This window comes from Mixophyes fleayi, chromosome 3 (assembly GCF_038048845.1).
Source record: "Mixophyes fleayi isolate aMixFle1 chromosome 3, aMixFle1.hap1, whole genome shotgun sequence".
NCBI classification, from domain to species: domain Eukaryota; kingdom Metazoa; phylum Chordata; class Amphibia; order Anura; family Limnodynastidae; genus Mixophyes; species Mixophyes fleayi.
The window spans coordinates 322,330,630-322,351,902 of record NC_134404.1 but is presented as its reverse complement, the minus strand read 5'-3'; the positions used below and the strand labels follow the sequence as shown (position 1 = coordinate 322,351,902).

General features: G+C 41.3%; 1 protein-coding gene across 1 annotated transcript; it reads left to right on the top strand.

Annotated features, from left to right (window-relative positions):
* Window positions 1–1,006: 1,006 nt before the first annotated feature.
* Window positions 1,007–9,850, top strand: LOC142143033 (speriolin-like protein). Its single transcript, XM_075200752.1, has 5 exons — window positions 1,007–1,420; window positions 4,997–5,041; window positions 7,446–7,490; window positions 9,126–9,268; window positions 9,368–9,850. The coding sequence occupies exons 1-5, from the start codon at window positions 1,108–1,110 to the stop codon at window positions 9,701–9,703; spliced, it is 882 nt and encodes a 293-aa protein (XP_075056853.1). The 5' UTR covers window positions 1,007–1,107; the 3' UTR covers window positions 9,704–9,850.
* Window positions 9,851–21,273: the final 11,423 nt, after the last annotated feature.

The window sequence follows — 21,273 nt, the reverse complement described above, 5'->3', positions numbered from 1 at the left end:
CAGTGGCGCACGCAGGGGGGGTTTCTGGGTCTCCAGAAAACCCCCCCATCGCTAAAAAGTGCCCTACATGTCGGCACTGTAGTATACAGCAGCCGCGGCGCTGTCTAAGAAGTGTCCGCGGCGGTGCTGTATTGTATACAGCACCGCCGCGGACGCTTCTTTGACAGCGCCGCGGCTGCTGTATACTACAGTGCAGCTGAAACGGAGCTGCCGCGCATGCGCGGCAGGTCTCTAGGATTTTGTTTTTTTCCCCGGGGGCGGAGGAAACCCTCCCCTCACAAATCCTACGTGCGCCCCTGCCACCCGTTGTCAGCGTCCTCAATCCATAGTTTGTACCATTCCTCTAGCTGGTGATGCAACTCCTGACTGGCGCCATTGCGTCCAGGTCATACTTAGCCACAACTATGCGAATATCCCTTAAAGTACTTTAGCTGTGCCTATACAACTCTTCCCTCCCCGTGTCCTCCTCTCTAAACGTCAGGGGTCGCAAGATGTGTCAGACTTCACATAACAAAAGTGCGCACATTTTGTGCGAAAACGCATATTTTATAAAAGAAAAAAGAAACCCATGCTGACGTTCAACTCTACATGAGGCCCATGATCAGCATAAATGACCTTGGAGTTTTTGTTTTTTTTTAACTTATAAGTGGAGTTAGCCTTTAACTTAATTTTACAATATTTTTACTTAAATTTAACTGTTGTTTTCTATTTGGAAATAGTTTTCTAATGGGGGCTCTTTCTTAATGTCACAAAAATTAGTTAACAACTTTTGGATCCGTGTACCATCATCGGTAGAGTAGCTGGTTCTGTCTGTTGGTACAGTTACTATTAGCATGGGAAGTGTATTTGTGACCAAAAGTACAGAACATTTCTGAGAATTCTGTCCTATCCATCCATCCTACTGGTGGAGGATATCTCCTATTGGCTAAACTAAGACTACACCTGCCACCAAAGGTCTCTGTGACATAATAGGTGACATCACAGAATGCAGGTGGGCAATGCCATCATCATTTAGCTAAACACATCAGTGACAATCTGCTTTGGTTGGGGGTAGTCAAGATTTTGCACCAGGCAGATAGCTTCAGGATACGTTGAACAACACATACGATGTCCTCAGAAGCTTCAACAAATATCCTGCAGAGTCGCGAGTTCTTACAACAGGAGAATACTCGCTTGCTCAATGAGAACGGCGAGCTTCGCAACCTTGTAGCTCTATTACAAGAGAACCTGGAACTGCGCTGCAGTGTAAGAGAACATGAGAGCAGAGCACGCAGTCTCTCCCCACGTCGCAAACAACAACAGGAAGAGAAGAATACAAAGGAAACAAAAGAATCAAAGTATTTGATGGATGGGAAGTCTGTTAAAGAATCAAAACATTTAAAGGAAACAAAAAAATCAAAAGATTCAAGGGATTTAAAGGGTAAGAGAAATGCAAATATAGACAATATATTAAGGTGGATATCCGAGGTGCTCCTCTGCTTAGGTGTGACTTGACGTTGGTGACGCAATTATGTATTGCATAGTCCATGAATTAACAATTAGTTTAATATTTATATATCGATTCCCGACCATGGCCTTATCTGTGTGGAGTTTGTATGTTCTCCCCGTTTTTGTGTTGGCTTCCTCCGGGTGCTCCAGTTTCCTCCCACACTCCAAAAACATGAAAATAGATTAATTGACTTCTGGTAAATTGATCAACGTGTGTGTGTGTGTATGTATATGTATATATATATATATATATATATATATATATATACACACACATATATAGAGATAGATAGATATACATACATAAAAAAATAACAGCAATAGCTTGCACAATTGTTCCTGAAACTTCCCTTTACAATGCAGCGCCGCTTTAAATTTAAGCGCTGAAGACGCCGAACTCGCGGGTGTTGAAGAACCCGGAGCTTAATACATTTACCCCTAGATGTCAATAGGAGGCCATTGTAATACACTGCACTCATTGTCAGAGCCGTAACTAGGTAGGTGCGGGCGGTGCCGTCACCCAGGACGCAAGCCCAAGGGGGCACAGCAGCCGGCCGCTACCTGGCCCTGTATCTACAGGCTTTTACTTCCGCAGTGGTGACAGGAAGTTCGGCATTTGGAACGCAAACTTGCACATGCGTTCCACTGCGGAAGTAAGTAAAAGGCTGAATATATTCTCTCTCTCTCTCTCAAACACAAACACCTTGTTTAGGTAGAACTGATGTGGATATTTATTAACTATTATCTTCTACATTTCTGGTACATTTTATACAAGTGCCAGTTCTAAAGATTGTTAGCTCTTTAGTTCTAAAAGCACATTGTAGTTATTGAAATTAGATTTTAGTGTTCCCCCTTATGGTTAAAATAGTGCATTCTCTATTGCTCAAAGAACCTTTTTACATATCGCAGTGTTTTGAGGGGCAAAGGAAGCTACATCACACTGTTTTGAGGGGCAAAGGAAGGCTACATTTACAGTGTGATGAAGAGAGCCATTACTATGGCATAATATTAACTAGGGGCATTACTCTGGCATAATATGAACTGGGGGCATTACTGTGCCATAATATGAATATAATATTAAATAACAGATTTTTGTCAGGTAAGGTATTCTTTAATATGTTTTCTTTAACATTTTTAAACTCTTTCTTATAACAATCTAGTTTTGTGTATCTCTTTTACTGTTCTTATTTGAGTATTAAGTGCATGAAATGTTAGAATACCTCTCGGTATATATTTTTGCATACTTTAAATGGTCATTATGGCAGAGAACCGATTGTTAATTTATTTGAATCCCACCACTGTATATATATATATATATATATATATATATATATATATATATATATATATAAAATCTATCATGTATTCGCAAATATGTGTAACAGAATTCTTTCAGTAAAGTGCTAGCCACACCCCCACATTAGGTTGGCCACACCCACTTGACAAATGTCACTCCCACTTAGATGGGGGGCGCTGGTTCCCTGTTTCGCCCAGGGCACTAAAAAGTCTAGTTACGGCACTGCTCATTGTCATGTTTGTGGAGCCAGCTTGAGATGACGTGTTCTTTTACATGATACAAGGTACTGGCAGCAGCCACTTTGATCGACTCAAAACCTAGCTTTTAGTAGGATATCAGTGGGTGACTTTATGGAGAGAACTTCTGAGTGGCTTGAGAGGGGAGAAGTTCTCTCCATCCAAAATTTCACCTTTTGATATCCAGCTAAAAGCTAAGATGCTTCTCTATTTATAAAACTTAAGATGGAAGGATCAATGAGTGACTTCCTTTGTTGACACACACACACACACACATATATATATATATATATATATATATATATATATAAAAAAAAATCAAGATTCAGTGTCCACTACAGCAGCAGAAAACGCCATATTCCACTCCACTCATTGTCAGTTAGGAAGCCGAGACTACAATGGACACAGGCTCATCAAAACTGGAAAGATGAAGATTGGAAAAACGTTGCCTGGTCTGATGAATTCTGGTTTCTGATGCAACATGCACATGAACTTGGCATAAACAACATGAATCCATGGATCCATCCTGGCTTGAGTCAATGGTGCAGACTAGTGGTGGTATCATGGTGTGGGGAATGTTTTCTGGAGCATACACTTAATACCAATTGAGCATCGTTTAATGCCACAGCGTACCCGAGTATTGTTGCTGACCATATGTATCTCTTTATGGCCACAATCTACACATCTTCTAATGGTTACTCTATGCACGATAACACGCTATGTCCCAAAGCACTCGTCATCTCAAGGTGGTTCCCCGAACATGACAATGAGTTCCGTGTACTCCAATGACCTCCACAGTCCCCAGATGTCAATCCAACACAGCAACTTTGGGATGTGCTGGAACAGGAGATTCACAGCATAAATGTGCCGCCGACACATCTGTAGCAGCTGTGTGATGCTATCATGTCAACATGGACCAGGATCTCTAAGGAATGTATCCAGCAACTTGTTGAATGTATGCCACAAAGAATTCAGGATGAGGGCAAAGGAGAGTCCTACTCAGTACACACACATACAGAATCCAGTTCCATTCATTTTTTAATGACTTTATTATGAAGAACATTACCTCCCATTATCTATCTATAATATGTAATTGTGAGCCCATTTTAGCCAGCTATTGTGGACCTGTCAGTCTCTAAAGAGGCTAAATCTAGGCGTTCCGGGTGGGACGTATTGGGACATCTAAATGAAATTGTTGAACTACAACATCTAGGGACATGGGGCCTGATTCATTAAGGATCTTAACTTAAGAAACTTCTTATTAAAGTCTCCTGGACAAAACCATGCTACAATGCAAGGGGTGCAAATTAGTATTCTGTTTTGCACATAAGTTAAATACTGACTGTTTTTTCATGTAGCACACAGATATCAACTTTAAATTTCAGTGTACAAATAAGCTATCAAGTATTTGTGTGCTACATGAAAAAACAGGCAGTATTTAACTTATGTGCAAAACAGAATACTAATTTGCACCCCTTGCATTGTAGCATGGTTTTGTCCAGGAGACTTTAATAAGAAGTTTCTTAAGTTAAGATCCTTAATGAATCAGGCCCATAGTTATTAAGTGGCGGTTCTGACAAACAACTTTGACGCTTTGCTGCCATTTTTTTAAAAATGTCAATTTCATTAAAGACAAAACCCTTAAAAAAAATTTTCCATTTTCAAAAATGACAGCAAAGCGTCGAGAATCGGCAGTTTAACGGAATAGCTGCTTAGCAAATGTACCCCTAGTGCAGGCCTGTCCAACCTGCGGCCCTCCAGATGTTGTGAAACTACAAGTCCCAGCATGCCCTTCCAGCTATCAACAGGTTGTCTACTGGCAAAGCATGCTGGGGCTTGTAGTTTCACAACATCTGGAGGGCCGCAGGTTGGACAGGCCTGCCCTAGTGTGTTTTGAGCCTGATATTGATGTTGGGGAGGGATTAAGAGGTTCTATTATCAAAATTCAATTGTTTTTTTTCTTACTTTTTTTTAGACTCTGTAGAAAAACCAATAGAGCCTGAAACAACACAATTGCAAGGTAAGTAGCATTTTCTCTCCTAATTCTCAAAAGAGTAGAGGTAAGAGATTGGTTGGCTTTTGTGAGGGTACAAGCATGTCATTGCAACCTCACCCTACTTTCATCACAAATTTTTGTTATGAGTAACTAATCCTCAACCGCTTAGTGTTTGAAGTTCCAATTAACTCTTGTAAGTAACCGCAACTAAATTGCAAAAGCTTAAAGCTCACTAATTCTATCCCAAATTTAGTATGCCATTTTCAGAAAACAGCACAGGGTTTTCTACAATAAAACCCATAATGAGCGATCAACCCCCCGGAAGGCCAGATCGGATCCTGGAATCTGAGGTTACCTTAGCCATTGTCTTAAGGAGAAAACTGAGATGTCACCTATATCATCAATTATGGGCATCTAGCACAAACATTTGTATTAGTGTCATGTACATTATAAAACACAAATATATTCAATGTCATCATTACTAATTCCAGGAAGAAACTACAAACTAATACATTTGAATCTTTGTAGCCCAGAAAAGTTGCATTTCTTAAATAAATGTTCTATATTCTACTGTTGATACCATTGTCATTATGTATGCTGGAGTAAACCTATTTATTTAGAATGCCGTATATATATATATATATATCTATAATATAAATGCTTAGTGGCGTGTGTTTGTCTGTGTGTGGAAAAAATAAAACCAAGCTGCAGCGCCACCTGCTGGGCAGAGTTATACACTGACCTATATATTTCTTGAAGGAGAAGTGACAGTTGGGAGTGGTTGGTGGTTGCCGGGGGTGACAGTGGGGAGTTTTTAACACTTTAAGTAGCTTGATTTGACTAAAATGCATGAGTATCATGCACGGGTTAACTTGTGTATATATATATATATATATATATATATATATATATATATATCCAGTGGACAATTTATTGTATTTATTTTGGGTACATCTGCTCATTATATTTAATTAGCCAATCATGTGGCAGCATCTCAATGGTTAAAAGCATGTAGACGACATTGTCAAGAGGTTCAGTTGTTGTTCAGACCAAACACCAGAATGGTGAAAGGATGTGTTGTAAGTGACTTTGACCATAGATTGGATATTAGTGCCAGACAGGGTGGTTTGAGTTTTTTGGAAACTGCTGATCTACTGGGATTTTCACACACAACAGTCTCTAGAGTTTAGAGAATGGTGTGCAAAACAAAAACTAGTAACAAATGCCTCATTAATGACACTGGTCAAAGGAGAGTGGCCAGATTGGTTCAAGCTGATAGGAAAGAAAACAGAAATTCAAATAACCATTAGTTACAAGAGCGGTGTGCAGAAGAGCATCTCTGAACGCACAACACATGGATCCTTGAAGAGGATGTTCTATAGCAGCAGAAGACCACACCAGGTTCCACTCCTGTCGGCTAACAGCAGGAAATTGGGGCTACAGTGGGCACAGGCTGAAAAAAAATTGGACAGTTGAAGATTGGAAAAATGTCACCTTGTTTGACTAATCTTGACTTCTGCTACGACAAGCAGATGGTAGGGTCAAAATTTGGCATAAACGACATGAATCCATCCTACCTTATGTCAGTGGTGAAGGCTGAAAGTTTTCTTGGTGTACATTAGGTCCCTTGCTACCAGTTGAGCATCATTAATTGCTATTGCCTATCTGAGTATTGTTGTTGACCATGTACATCCCTTTATGGCCACAGTCTGCCCATCTTCTAGTAGCTACTTCCAGCAGGATAATGCACAAAGTCACAAAGCACACAACTTCTCTAGCTGCTTCCAAGAACATGTCAATGAGTTCAGTGTACTCAACTGACCTTCACTGTCACCAGATCACAATCCAATAGAGCACCTTTGGAATGTGATGGAACAGGATAGTTGCAGCACAAATGTGCAAAAGACAAATCTGCAGCAACTGCGTGATGCTATTATGTTATGGACCAGAATTCAGGCTGTTCTGGGGAAAAAAGCAGGTGCTACCCAGTTCTACAAAGGTGTACCCAATAAAATGGCCACGTGCCCTGACAGTCTCTGATGAGGCTAAATCTAGGAGGTCAGTGTGAGATCTATTGAAAAATCGGAATTAAATTGTTGAACTACAATATCTGTGGGTAAATATATCAAGCCGAGACTTTCCAGCGGGTTTGAAAAGTGGAGATGTTATATATATATATATATATAGCAACTAATCAGATTCTAGTTATCACATATTTAGTACATTCTACAAAATGATAGCAAGAATCTGATTGGTTGCTATAGGCAACATCTCCACTTTTCAAACCTGCCGGAAAATCAAAGCTTGATACATTTACTCCCTAGTGTGCTTTATGCCTTAGCCTGGTATTGATAATGGGGAGAGTTTATCAGGTTATAGTATCAAAATCCAAATTTCTCGAGCTGCTATTTATTTTAATGTATTTTAGACACTGCACAAAAATCAGAAGAGCCTGAAGCAACCCAATTGCAAGGTAAGTAATATTTCCTATACTATAGTCTCAAAAGAATAGAGGTTAGAGCTTAGTTGGCTTGTGTGGGGTTACAAGCAGTTCATCATAACTCTATAATTCTTTCATCACAAATATTTGTTGTAACTTATCCTTAACCACTGAAGGGGGTAGATTTACTAAAAATCGTGTTTAACATCATTTATACTGCACACGTGCGTGCTGGCAAATATAGTGCTACATGTATGCAGTGTAAATGATGACCAGGGGCCGGCTGGCCTGGGTGGCAGGGGGGCTTCGGTCCCCCGGGCCGCTCTGGTTCAGTGATGTTAGGGCCGGCGATTTTGCCCTGCGGCCGCATCCCCGTGACACGGGATGCGGCCGCGTCAGCGCACAGGCGGCCGCATCACACGACACGCGATGCGGCCGCATCATGGGACGCGGCCGCCTGTGCGCCCCCTGGGCTGATATATCCCAGCCCGTGCCTGATGATGACCCCATCCTAAAATAATAATTATTGCCCCTTTAATTATATATTCATATTGCCCCCATAATATAAGGAAAAATAAAATTGGCCCCCATTAGTTAATTCTAAATTAATTTTGTCCCCATAATAAAGAAACAACGATTGCCCCATATTTCATATGTCAGTGGTGCCTCCTCTTATGTTCTCAATGAGAAGATAGCTCAAACAACCTCTCACAAGCACCTCTTTTTTCTGTGGTTTGGAAAACTGCAGTTTAGTAAATCTGACAGTTTGTATTATTATCATGTGAAAAATCAGGATGGCAATTTGTAAAGATATTTTTCTAGCTTTGGCCTTTAGTATATCTGGAGCTTTTGAAAGAGGCAGTTACATCTGGCCTTTATTAATTCTAGCCCTTAGAGTTTTAAGCACTAATTAACTCCTCCAAATAACCTCAAGCAAATTGTAAAAGCTTAAAGCTCCCAATTTTATCCTAAAGTCAGTGTATAGTTTTCAGAGAACCCATAGTGAACAACCATAGAATCCCAGATCGGATTCTGGAACCGGAGGTGAACCTACTATTGTTTTAAGGAGACAAGTGAAATGACACTTATCCCTTATAGGAAATTACACAAACATTTTTTTTTTTTTTTGAAAAGATATTTTATTGCGTTTTTCCAAACAGACAAAAAGGGAAACAGGCAATATAGGTGAAAGAAAGCTGCAACGAAGTTTCCACGAAATATAAACAGTATATTGTTAATGATATGAAGAAGCAAAAATAGATTTAAAGAGGAAAGAAGGGAGGGGAAAGAGAGAGGAAAGAATAGGGGTGAGAGGGACGGGGGGAATCACTAGCCAAAGCGAGGAAAAGTAAAATGAGGAGAAGGTGGAGAACCATGACACGGTTTAGGAATGATAGTAGGGGCTTAAGGGCCTTAAAATGCGAGAGGGGAGGAGGAGGCTCCGTAATGCTCAGTCCAAGGACTCCAGACCTTGTTAAATTGAACGGGGGTGTGGCGGAGAATGCTAGTCATATACTCCATATGGTAAACATTTTTTATCAGTGTTGTCTACTATTAAAAAAACACAAATATATTCAATGTAATCATTATTAAATCTACTTCTAAAATTTGAACTTTTGTAGAGATAGTTTTACTGTAAAGCTAAATGTTTCTCTTTAACTTCTACAGACACCAAAAAGCTTCAGCACAGTCAGCGGATTGTTGGCGAGATTGCCTTCCAACTGGACCGCCGGATTCTCTCTGCTGTCTTCTTTGAACAATCTCGACTGTATGGATTCAGAGTGGCCAATATAGAAGAAAAGATCATACAGGTTACAAAGCAAAATGACTATTTTGAAAAAAAAATTAACTAATGCTTATTTTATTTCCACCCACATACATATTTATACTGGTCTCTTTCCTGACTACAGGTTAGCACCTGTACATTGTCCAGAAAAATAAATGAGAAACGAAGATCTGAACTGGACCGGCGCTACAAAAACATCATGGAACGACTCGGCAAGCTAGGATATGACCATAATGTGCATGCCCCCTTCGGAGAGTATTTAGTTAACATTTACGGCATCATGAAAGAACGACCAGTTGTTGGAACCAAGGAGCTTGCATGCTTAAATGACCTGGAATTCCTACGCAAGGTGGTAAACGAGTGCATGCCAATCGAGATGGTGAAAGCTGTTCATCTCCTTCTCAACTGTCTGGTTTGCCTGGCCAATGAGGATGGAAAGTGTCTGTTCAATTGGTACTGAGGGTGATACATTCTACCTAATCCCCTTTTTCCAGCCTCCAATAATAACATCAATATTTCCATCATATAATACTGGTCATAATTGAACTTTGCTAAAACAGCTTTGCAAGTTCAAGGATAAAAATTAAAGGCTGAATTAGTAACACCAGTTTGCGTTTTGTGTCTTTTCACTAATCAAGTTTGGCTTTTCTGCTTGTTTACTGTTAATTTTGTCTTTATAGTGTGACAAAGGGAGTAGTTTGCTACAAGCATCTAAGAGAGGTTAGGTATTCAGCTGACAGTCAGCAAGGCAAGGCTGCAGACATTACACTTTGTGCAGCAGTACACCTAGTTTAAAGATACACAGGTGGAGGACATATGTGTAACAAAATAATAGTATAGTGTGTGATTTGACTTATATATTTTTAAGTAGTTTGGAGTTATCTTTTTCCACAACTAACAGCAGCTGACAGGGTGTGTCTGCAGTGAGGCTAATCAAGCAGAGCACCTGATAAAAAAATCCTCTATAAAGACAAGGTGGGAGTGTCAACTAATCATAAAGCTAGGGCAGAGCCGTAACTTAGAATTCTAGTGCCTGTGGCGAGAAAGACAAATGCCGCCCCCCATCCCTCAATTTTAACCAAATGAACCTAAAATATTCCTAAATTGAGCCCCCCTTCAGCGTTGCGCCCTGGGCGGTCGCCCCTGTCGTCGCACAGCCCTAGTTATTGCCCTGAGCTAGGGCTGTGGGAGGAGCATAAAGTATTTAATCCGGAGTTGTTCATTATGTAAGTGTGACTGATACTGAACGAGTTGACCGGTGTCTAGGTATTTGGTCACTGTATAATTTAGCGTTTGAATCACAAGAAAGTGTGTGGAACTTTGTGTTAGGAATTGCTTTGCTATTCAGACAAATAAAGCACATTACAAAGCAAGAAGTTGTTTGTGTGTGCATCATCAGAAGGGTGCTCGAACCACAACGGTTATGCATAGACCATGCTGAAATACATAGAATGATGCTGGCCAAACGTGCAAAAACTTAGAAAACTAATTGGCATGAAGTCTCCAAAACGTCCAAGTGACCTAAAAAGATGAAATCTGGCTGGATTGTATTAAAGCATTCATGTAAATTAGATCAGTTAATATTCTCATTTGCACATTCGTAGATATTGTCTCCCTGCACTGCAGGAGGTGATGTGGTCATTCGGTCTAACCCCTGAAGAATTCTGGCTGTGCTGCTATTGGGCTGATCTGCCCTTATGTGGCCTATGCTAGACTTATCTAAACTTCACCTACCGATCAAATACTATTCAATGTCACTGTTAATTATCAAATATGTGATAAAACAACGGTTGTGGATGGACAGCCAAATAATACAAATGATTACTTTTGGGAATATAATAGAAAAGAAGACTGGAAATGGGGCTACAATGACATTAAAAATGAAGTTTTATGAAATTCTATTTAAAAAATGACAAACTTTTAAACGGAAGCAAAACTAATCTGAAAAGTGGACCAAGCTTGCATACCTATTAATATAATGTAATGTGTAAAAGCTAGAATGCTTGAAATACTTATATTAAGCATTATTTTTGTAAGCACCGTATTAATTTTTCCATAGGCCAGGGGCTATTAGATTAAATTCCAATCTTCTCTGCATGGACCAGTGCTGCCTGAACGAAAGGTTTTATTTGCGGATTGTCAGGGGCAATGATGACAACGGCGACCACCTGAATGGGTGAATTGCTTGTAATTAGAGGTTTGCGAACAATTATTGAGACTTTAGTAGTATATAGATTAGTATTGCCGAGCATGTTGTAGTAAAGATAAAAAAATATTTGTCTTTTTTATGTCGGGAAGTTGCTCCTGCTGCATTAGCTATGTTACTTATGTTTAAACACATAAAAGCTTTGTAAATGTTTGCAAATTGTATGTAAGCACCTGAGTGGTGTGTCTGTTGTCCAGCAAATGTATCTTCAACTTTGAATACATCATACAGTCTTATCCACACGTGTACACTTACCGGCTTTTTCAATTGTTACCCTTGCGGATCACTTTGAATCAGGCCCATTCATCATCATCATCACCATTTATTTATATAGCGCCACTGATTCAGCAGTGCTGTACAGAGAACTCATTCACATCAGTCCCTGACCCATTGGAGCTTACAGTCTAAATTCCATATCATACACACACAGACACACAGACAGAAACTAGGGTCCATTTTGATAGCAGCCAATTAACCTACCAGTATGTTTTTGGAGTGTGGGAGGAAACCCAGGCAAACACAGGGAGAACATACAAACTCCACACAGATAAGGCCATGATCAGGAATTGAACTCATCACCCCAGTGCTGTAAGGCAGAAGTGCTAATCACTGAGCCACCGTGCTGCCCCATTATTTTGAAACCACGATTAGCTGCATTTAAATAAACCCAAAGCATTTAAAACAGTAAATGTTTTAAAAACCTTGTTATTTTCACATCACACGTACTGGCTGAAAGTTCTGTGTTATTCTATAGCAATTTATTTGTCTCCTATAACAAGGATCTTGGGGTAATACATATATTATATAACGTGAGAGAGGTGTGATGGCCTCATCACCCACCCTTGTCACTCGTACTCAGCCACGGAAAATCATCTGGTGGAAATGGCCATAAAAATCTGTCTACAGCTTGTAATCTTGCAAATCTACTTGAACAGCTGCCCAGATTCCTGCTGACACAAAGGCAGCAACAGAACCATCCAGGATGCATCCACCAGACTACAGCAGTTTTACAACCATGCAAGTGCCCGAAAGAATTACTGCGCTGGTAGCTTGAAAAGAGACTGGAGTGACCGCTTAGAGAATGTAGCTGTGCTGATGCCTCCTTTATGCCTCACAAACTCCAGCTTATATTTACATGTTACTGCAATTACTAGTGATGGTTATTCCCATTGGTTTAAAGTCAGGACTGCATAAATGCAGTGTGAAGTGATTGCAGGTGAAATCAACATATAAGGGGCACACAGTGCAGGATCAGCAGTCTCAGAGATACGCTTTAAAGGACGTTATCATAAAAGTATTATAATCTGTTTTATGCTTTTAAATATAGGACACGGTCTGAGAGTTAACATTCTTCTTTGTTTTATTGCTATGGAGCCACCGTTTGTGTGGGTCTCCTATTTCAATATTAAAGCAGCTAGATCTCACTTTAGGATAGGGCAGAGTATAGAGAGTTTTTTTTTAATAAACAATTAAACAAACAAAAAAAATCTTATTTTCTGCAGTTTTACATTTCTAAACTCTCAGAAAACACCACTCCAATTACCTGAATGTGATGAAAAGAAACAAAGATAATGCTTTCATTTTTTTTTTGTTTTAAAGAAAATGTTTAGTAGAAGAATGGAGAACTAGGACTATCTGACTCTCTATGCTCATGAACGAGCCACCTCAATTATACAGCACCCCAGGCTTGGAGGGGGGTTTCCAAGCACTAGAACCCCCCCCCCCTCGGTTTGCCTGTGCTTGAGACTATAGAATAATAATAATGATAATAATACAACCCACAGATTCACCTCGTTCCCACATAATAACAAAATATTTCCATCTTTTTATCCTTGTTGGTGGACAGAGGAAATTTTACACATGTATGAGGGCTACGCCCTAAAATCTTAGTTTTCTGGAAGGATATTCACACAATCAGAGCCGTAACGAGGCAGGTGCGGGCGGTGCCGTCGCACAGGGCGCAGTGCCTAGGGGATACAATGGCCGCCCGCACCTGCCTCTGTGAGGTGACTGAAAAATAAATAAATAAATAATAGACCTCAGAAACAGACTGCCGGCCGCCCAGCGCATCCAAAATGGCGGCCGGCACCCGGCTCCACCCCCTTCTGAACTCTGCCCTCTGCCTCAGTGTCTGATGTCATGATGTTGCTAGGCAGCAGAGGAGCAGGGAAGCAGAGAGGAGCCAGGCAGCGACGGCTGGTCAGGAATAAAGACAAAAAAAGGTAAGCTTCAAAGCAGGGGAAAGGGGATGTGTGTTGCTATTATGGAGGGAGGGGAGGATGTAAGCTGCTATTATGGAGGGAGGGGAGGGGAGGGGGCATGTAAGCTGCTATTATGGGGGAGGGGAGGGGGCATCTAAGCTGCTATTATGGAGGAAGGGGAGGGGAGGGGGCATGTAAGCTGCTATTATGGAGGGAGGGAGGGGGGGTGGGGGCATGTAAGCTGCTATTATGGAGGGAGGGGGGCATGTAAGCTGCTATTTTGGGGGGAGGGGGGATGTAAGATGCTATTATGGAGGGAGGGGGGGTGGGGGCATTTAAGCTGCTATTATGGAGGGAGTGGGGGGGATGTAAGCTGCTATTATGGAGGGAGGGGGGTGGGGGCATGTAAGCTGCTATTATGGAAGGAGTGGGGGGGATGTAAGCTGCTATTATGGAGGGAGGGGGGTGGGGGCATGTAAGCTGCTATTATGGAGGGAGGGGAGGGGGGGAATGTAAGCTGCTATTATGGAGGGAAGGGAGGGGGTGTGTGTGCTGCTATTATGGAGGGGAGGAATGTGTGCTGCATCTTGCTATTATGGAGGGGGGGATGCTGCTATATTATTTATGAGGGAAGGGGGGGTATGCTGCCATAATGTGTGAGGGAAGGGGGGGATGTATTAATATAATGTGTGATAGGAGGGTAGGGAGGTTGGGTGTCTTAGTACATGGGTGGGAGGTAGGCTATTAATTTAATGGTGACGTTTAGGTGGGGGCTAATTATTTAATGGGTACTATTTTATTTGTGGGGTGCTGGTGGGTCAATTTAATTTATTGATGGGGCTTTTTAAATTAATGGTGGGGTCTATTAATTTAAGGTGAGGTATTTAACTGTATTGCAGTCACAAGAATGCTCTCTGTATTGTATGGTGGTCATAGGAGTATGGTGGTCATAGGAATGCTTTCTGTATAGTATGGCGGTCATAAGAATGCTCTCTATATGGTATGGCGGTCACAGGAATGCTCTCCGTATGGTATGGCGGACACTAGGAGGCTCTTTATAGTGTGTGTGTATATATGTGTATATATATATATATATATATATATATATATATATGTGTATATATATATATATATGTATATATATATATATATGTGTATATATATATATATATATATATATTTATTAATTTAGTGTGATGGTGATAAGGGGGTACAATGTGATAAAGATGGCTCCATGGCACGGTGTGATAAAGGAGAAACTGTGATGGAGGGGCACAGTGTGATGAAGGGGCAGTGTGAAACAGATGGTACCGTTAGATTTATGTTTTAATTTGTTTCAGTGAGTTTTATTTCAATAACCAATAAATTTTTTATACAGCTAGCATGTGATAGCTGCATTTAAAGTACTTTGATTCTATGGAGGCTTATTACATAAAGATCCTTACAAAGCCAGACCGTGAAGAATGGGGAGAGAGGGGGTTTCAGTGTGGTCTAGAACTTGTAAAGCGCTAGCCACGCCCCCACAGTAGGTTGACCACGCCCACTCAACCATTGACACTCCCACTTAGATGGGGGGCGCCGGTGCCCTGTCTCGCCCAGGGCACTAAAATGTCTAGTTACGGCACTGCACACAATGCTCAAACAGTGCAGGTAGCAATCTTCTCTTCCTGGAAAAAAAAGCACACCGAAAGTCCTGAGTCCTATATTTGCCTGGTCCTCCAAATTTGTCCTCTGGCGTGGTGTGCAGTTAGTGAACGAGGTCATGTTCTTCCAATGCTCCACGTGCCCATTGTTGGTGCAAGGTGCACTCGGCGGAGGACAGGTGTCAGCATGAGCACTCTAACCGGTCTGCTGCTTCACAACAAGCTGCGATACACTGTGTGTTCTGGCATAAACTTTTTCAGCAATTTGTGCTACAGTAGCTCTTCTGTGGAATTGGCCCAGATGAACTAGCCTTCACTCTCCACTCAATGAGCCTCAATTGGGCACCCATGACCCTGTTGCCAGTTCACTTACTTTCCTTCCTTGGACCACTTTTGGTAGGTACTAACCAGTGCATAATGGGAACACCCCCCCCCCCCCCCACAAGACCTGCTGTTTTCCTTACGTGTGACCATTTTTCCTGCTTCCAACAAATCAACTTCAAGAACTGACTGTTCTCTTGCTGCTTAATATATCCCACCCCTTGACAGGTGTCATTGTAACAAGATAATTAATGTTATTCACCTGTCAGTGGTTTTAATGTTGTGTCTGATCAGTATATATGGAACATTAATAATACGTTTTTGAATAAGACATTTCCAAAAAGCACAAACTTCCGATGCCCACTTCTAAAACTATCTGTATGAAACAGTCTGAGTAATTACACTGAACACTTATGGTCCAAAAATGTTCTAGTCACAACCATTGGTGACTAGAACATTTAAACTGATTATTGCGAATACATCTGATGGAGTGAACTTCTATAGGAAGTGGGCAGGACGCAGGAGAATTGTCAGCTCTCCCGGGAGTCTGGGAGACCTACCCGAATTCAGTCGTCTCACAGACATTTTGCGAGACAGGGCAAGTATGTTTGAATCCTTGCTGCGATACAGAATTGCCACTGGAAGCCTCAAATGGAAACTACTGCTGCTGCTACACATTCTGAGAAACGCTGACCATGTTTTTATTCAGTGTTTAACTCCAGTTAGAGCATTAAAATAAAACTTTTTACACTATGGTGTGTCTCCTCTCTTTCATACAGATCCAGTAGCCCATGAAGATCAGATCAGTTTTGTGGTGTTTAGTGTTTGTTGTTGTTCCAGACAGTGGACTGAAAGTTCTTCAATTTATAACCTGATTTACCTGTTAGACTATTGTAATTATATTGGCACTATATGCTACACAAATAGTGCACGCTACAGCTACAGTGGTTGTTGTGGAGCACATTACAGAATCTCTTATTACATACATCGCCGACACCTAGCGCAATTGTGCTATTCTGTTAAAAAATGCATAATCAGAAATAAAAGAAAGTCTGCATGAGCAATTTTCACAGACTGTGACACGTGTTTTTGCTTTACAAGTAGTGATAATTTCATAATTACATAATGGGGTTAAATGTCCCATCAATTAGGGGGAAACAGTTTATACTATTTAGGTTACAGAAATACAGATTTTATCATTTCAATTTGCCCAAAAAAATGTTAGTATATATACTCAATAGCTTTAAAAAATGTCAGTCATTGCTGCTGCTAATTAGAGATGCTCAGGCTTGGTTCCCCGAGAACGGAACACACCCGAAATGAGCTGACTCGGTACTTGCACGCACCCTCGGAAATGAAAACGAGGCAAAACAGCATTGTTACGTCGTCGGATCTCGGGAGTTTTGGATTCTAGAAGTACCGCCTTCCCCGGCAATCCAGTGCCATTTCACAGAGGGACACAGAAGGGGTAGCACAGTTCTTGGCAATCTGTAGTGTAGTTGGGAATCGTCATACGTAGAAAAGGAAGAGGGGTAGCTGTGTTCTTCAAAGTCTCCAGTAAAATTCAGGAGAGCTCCATTGCTAATTGTCATTGCTGAAATAGAAATAATAGGGCTGGTAGTGTTGTACTTAATCTGCAGTCACATTGTACTGTGTTATCAAAATGGATTCACAGCAGTACACAGAAGACCAGGAGCACCAAGCAGCTGCTGGCACCAGTCATGATCATAGTAATCCCTCTACGTCATCTGCTAAAGCCTATATTAAAGTGCATAGTGTTTTTAAGTCAGGGAAACAAAAATGTAAAAAAAGCAAAACACCTTTCACCTTGGTCAAGAATAAGACCTGTAATCCAGGCAAAGTTATCTGCAGAAAAAATTAAAATTGCCAACATGCCATTCTACATACGCAGTGGCAAGGAAAGAACGAAGCAACTGCAACTGTCACTAAGGCATCTTCTTGTTATGTCAGCCATGACCAAGCAAGACCTTGTCATTCGGACTCCAAAATTGGTGTCCAAATACTTTTACATGTAAAAGCCGAGCTGGAAGAAAACAATAAGGCAGTTGAGGAAAATGTATGTTCTGATTCAGAAATGACACAAATCTCTGAGGAGAGTCTATCCACGAGTGCTATGTGTAATCCTGACCTGTCTGATAGTGTACCCATAAAGAAGGCCCCTTTCAGCATTTCTGCAGATGTGTGCCTGAACAGCCCAAGTGTAGCCGGTGATACACAAATTGAGGATGCCACTTTGGAATGAAACAGGATGAGGGGGATATTTGTGTAGCTGACGAGGGTGATAATGAGGATGATGTTGTTTCTGTAAGTTCTGCACCAGTGGAAGCAGTTCTTGCACGTGAAAAGAAGGCGGCTATTGTCATGTCTGGGCATAAGACCAAAAATCCACCTCTTATGTGTGCAATTATTTTTACCCAAATCCTGACAGTTGTCTAGCCATTTGTAAAGCCATAGTCAGTAGAGTTAGGAACCATAACCATCTAAGAACCTCATCCATGTTACGCCATTTGAAGCGAGTTCATGGCAAGCTGCTGGGACTATCAGAAACTTATGCTAAAAAAATAACAAGCAGTCCATCATCAGCTAGGTCCCTTCTCTCAGCTAGATCCCGATGCCTGCAATTTACACCCACAACACCGTCCTCATCAATATTCTCAGTAGCGATTGGAGTTAGTCCTGCATCCAAGTAGCTAAGGCTATATGACTCCTCCACTATCCTGGATTCATCAGAAGAATTCTTGAGCGTTAGTCCCACTGCTGCTGCTGGGGGTGAATCTTCATCCCAGAAGCAGACCAAGAAGACGACTACTAGTAGTTTACAACACTTGACTGTTTAACAATCCTTTGCAAGAGGAAGCAAGTATGAAAGCTGTCACCCAGTCGCAAAGTGGATCACAGACGCCTTGGCAACTAAGCTAGTATTAGATCTGTGTCCAATATCCACTATTAATGCAACTGTTTTTAGACAATTACTTGAGGTCTTGTGTCCCCATTACCAAATTCCATTATGACACCATTTTACTAGAAAAGCTATTCCTCATCTCTACCAGAAGGTTTGTAAAAATGTAATTATTGGGCAACAAAATGCCATTCTACCCACTGTACACTTAACCACAGATATGTGGACAAGCGGAAGTGGGCAAACTAAAGATTATATGACAGACAGCCCACTGGGTTGGCGATTCACCTTCACCAGCAGGAACAGCAGCAGCATGTATCCAAGTATATCACAGTTTTCAGAGGTAGGCTACTCTGTGTATCACCGGCTTCAGTAAGAGGCATACAGCTGACAATCTGTTACAAAAACTAAGGAATTTCATTGTAACATGGCTTATCCCGCTTGGACTCTCCTCAGGATATGCCATGTCTACCTAACAGGCATACAGCTGATAATTTGTTCCGAAAATTAAAGGATGTCATTGATACATGGCTTTTACCACCTGGACTCTCCTCAGGATATGTTATTTCTGATAACGCCAACAATATTGTGAGAGCATTACAGCTGGGTGAATTCCATCACATTCCCTACTTTGCTCACACAATATACTTGGTGGTGCAGAGCTTTTTAAAAAAAATGCAGGGACGTGCAGGAGATGCTGTCTGTGGCCCGTAAAATATCTTGATATTTTCGTCATTCGGAAACAGCATGTAGGAGATTGCAACAGCTACAAGAGCAATTCAATTTGCCCTGCCACCAACTGAAGCAAGAGGTGGTGACAAGGTGTAATTCCACCCTGTATATGCTTCTGCGGATGAAGGAACAGCGAAAAACCATCCACGCTTACTCCACAAGCCATGACATTGGGAAAGGAGGGGGGATGTATTTTAGTCAAGCGCAGTTGAGAATACTTTCCGTGTTGTGCGAGGTGCTGAAACCATTCGAAGCCATCACCTGTGAAGTGAGTTCAGACACTGCTAGAGACTCAAGTGATTCCCTTAATTAGACTTTTGGAAAAGCAGCTTGAGAAACTGAAGGAGGAGATTAAACAAAGCAATTACGCCAAGTATGTCGAACTTTCTTGAAATCGGATCACTACATTTTGGCGACTGTGCTTGATCCTAGGTATAGGAGCTATGTCTTATTGTTTCCAACTGACCCAGATCTGAAGAGATGCAAGGAGCTCCTGGTGAGCAAGATGACAGCTCAAATGTTACGTGACAGCATGGTGTCTCCTCCTTCAATTTCTCATTCAACTGCTGGTAGGAAAAACCTAGCTTTCCCAAGAGACCCAGAGATGATGCAGATGACTCGGCACAACAATTTGACATCTGGTCTGGTCTAAAAGAATTGACCAAAAAAGTGTCACCTCTGCCGTAACTCCACCTGATCATACTATCAACATCAAAAGGATGGTGGAGGATTATTTTCACGACAGCATAGAAATAGACACATTAGACAGTCCCTTTACATACTGGGAGGAAAAAAAGGGAATTTGGAGACCCATGTACCAACTCGCTTTGCACTGCCTAAGCTGCCCACCCTCCAGTGTGTACTCGGAAAGAGTTTTCAGCACAGCCGGGAACCTTGTCAGCGAGCGGAGTAGGAGGCTACTTCCTCAAAATGTGGAAAAGATGATATTCATAAAAATGTACTTCAATTTCCACGAGGAATGCCTTTCCGCCAATTACAGCAAAATACTGAGACTTCTGTAATGGTGGATTCAAGCGGTGATGAATTAATGTGCGATGATGATGTACAAACTGATGAGGGTGAGAATGATATCATCTTGCCACAGTAGTTCTTTAACAGCACTGTTACCTTAGGTGCCTTAAGCCCATTGTTAGCTTGTTTTTTTGGGCTCAAACAAACCAAGCACATCAGCCTCAAAAAGTGGCACTCCTTGTCGCTGAAGTGCTTGGTTTGTTAAAGCGTGCATGCCCTTTTTAAGATCCAACATAAGGGTTGGTGGGAGGGCCCAAGGACAATTCCATCTTGCACCACTTTTCCTTTTAGCTACCGCAGTGTGCCCCTGTTACCTACATGTGCTATATACTGTTGTATGCTTTGCTAAAATCAAAGACACCCATTTATGATGCAGATGACTCAGCACAACATTTTGACATCTGGTCTTGTCTACTGTAAAAGAATTGACACCTCTGCTGCAACTCCACCTGATCCTATATCAACTATCAACATCCAAAGAATGGTGGAGGATTATTGTTAATTTTTTTGAAAGGTATAAAGACAACAGTTTTATTAACAAAGAACAACGTTGCTTGCAGAAGTAATGTAAGCATGGATGTCTAAACAGAAGTGTATATGTATTACCTTGCACTTTGCTGCTGTTTCATCAGTATTGCACAAAGTGTTTGTAATCTGCACTTTATGTCAAAGGTACCTATTTATATTGTAATTTTTTGTGAATTGGGGCAGATTCGAAGCTCAGTGATGAACTTGCTTTTTGCTGGGAATTACAATGGCTTTTTAGTGCATTGTCTGGCAACCTGGATTGGTCTGGGTCTGATAAAAGAATGCATTCCGAGGGAGGGAGAGGGGGTCAGCGCTCGTCGCCAAGTATTAGCTGTAGAATTACCAGTTATCCAAGGAACGGGTGGAGCGATCAAATGAACCATAACTGATTTTGTGATCCAAGGACAATTCCATCTTGCACCACTTTTGTGTGTAAGTCATTGCTCT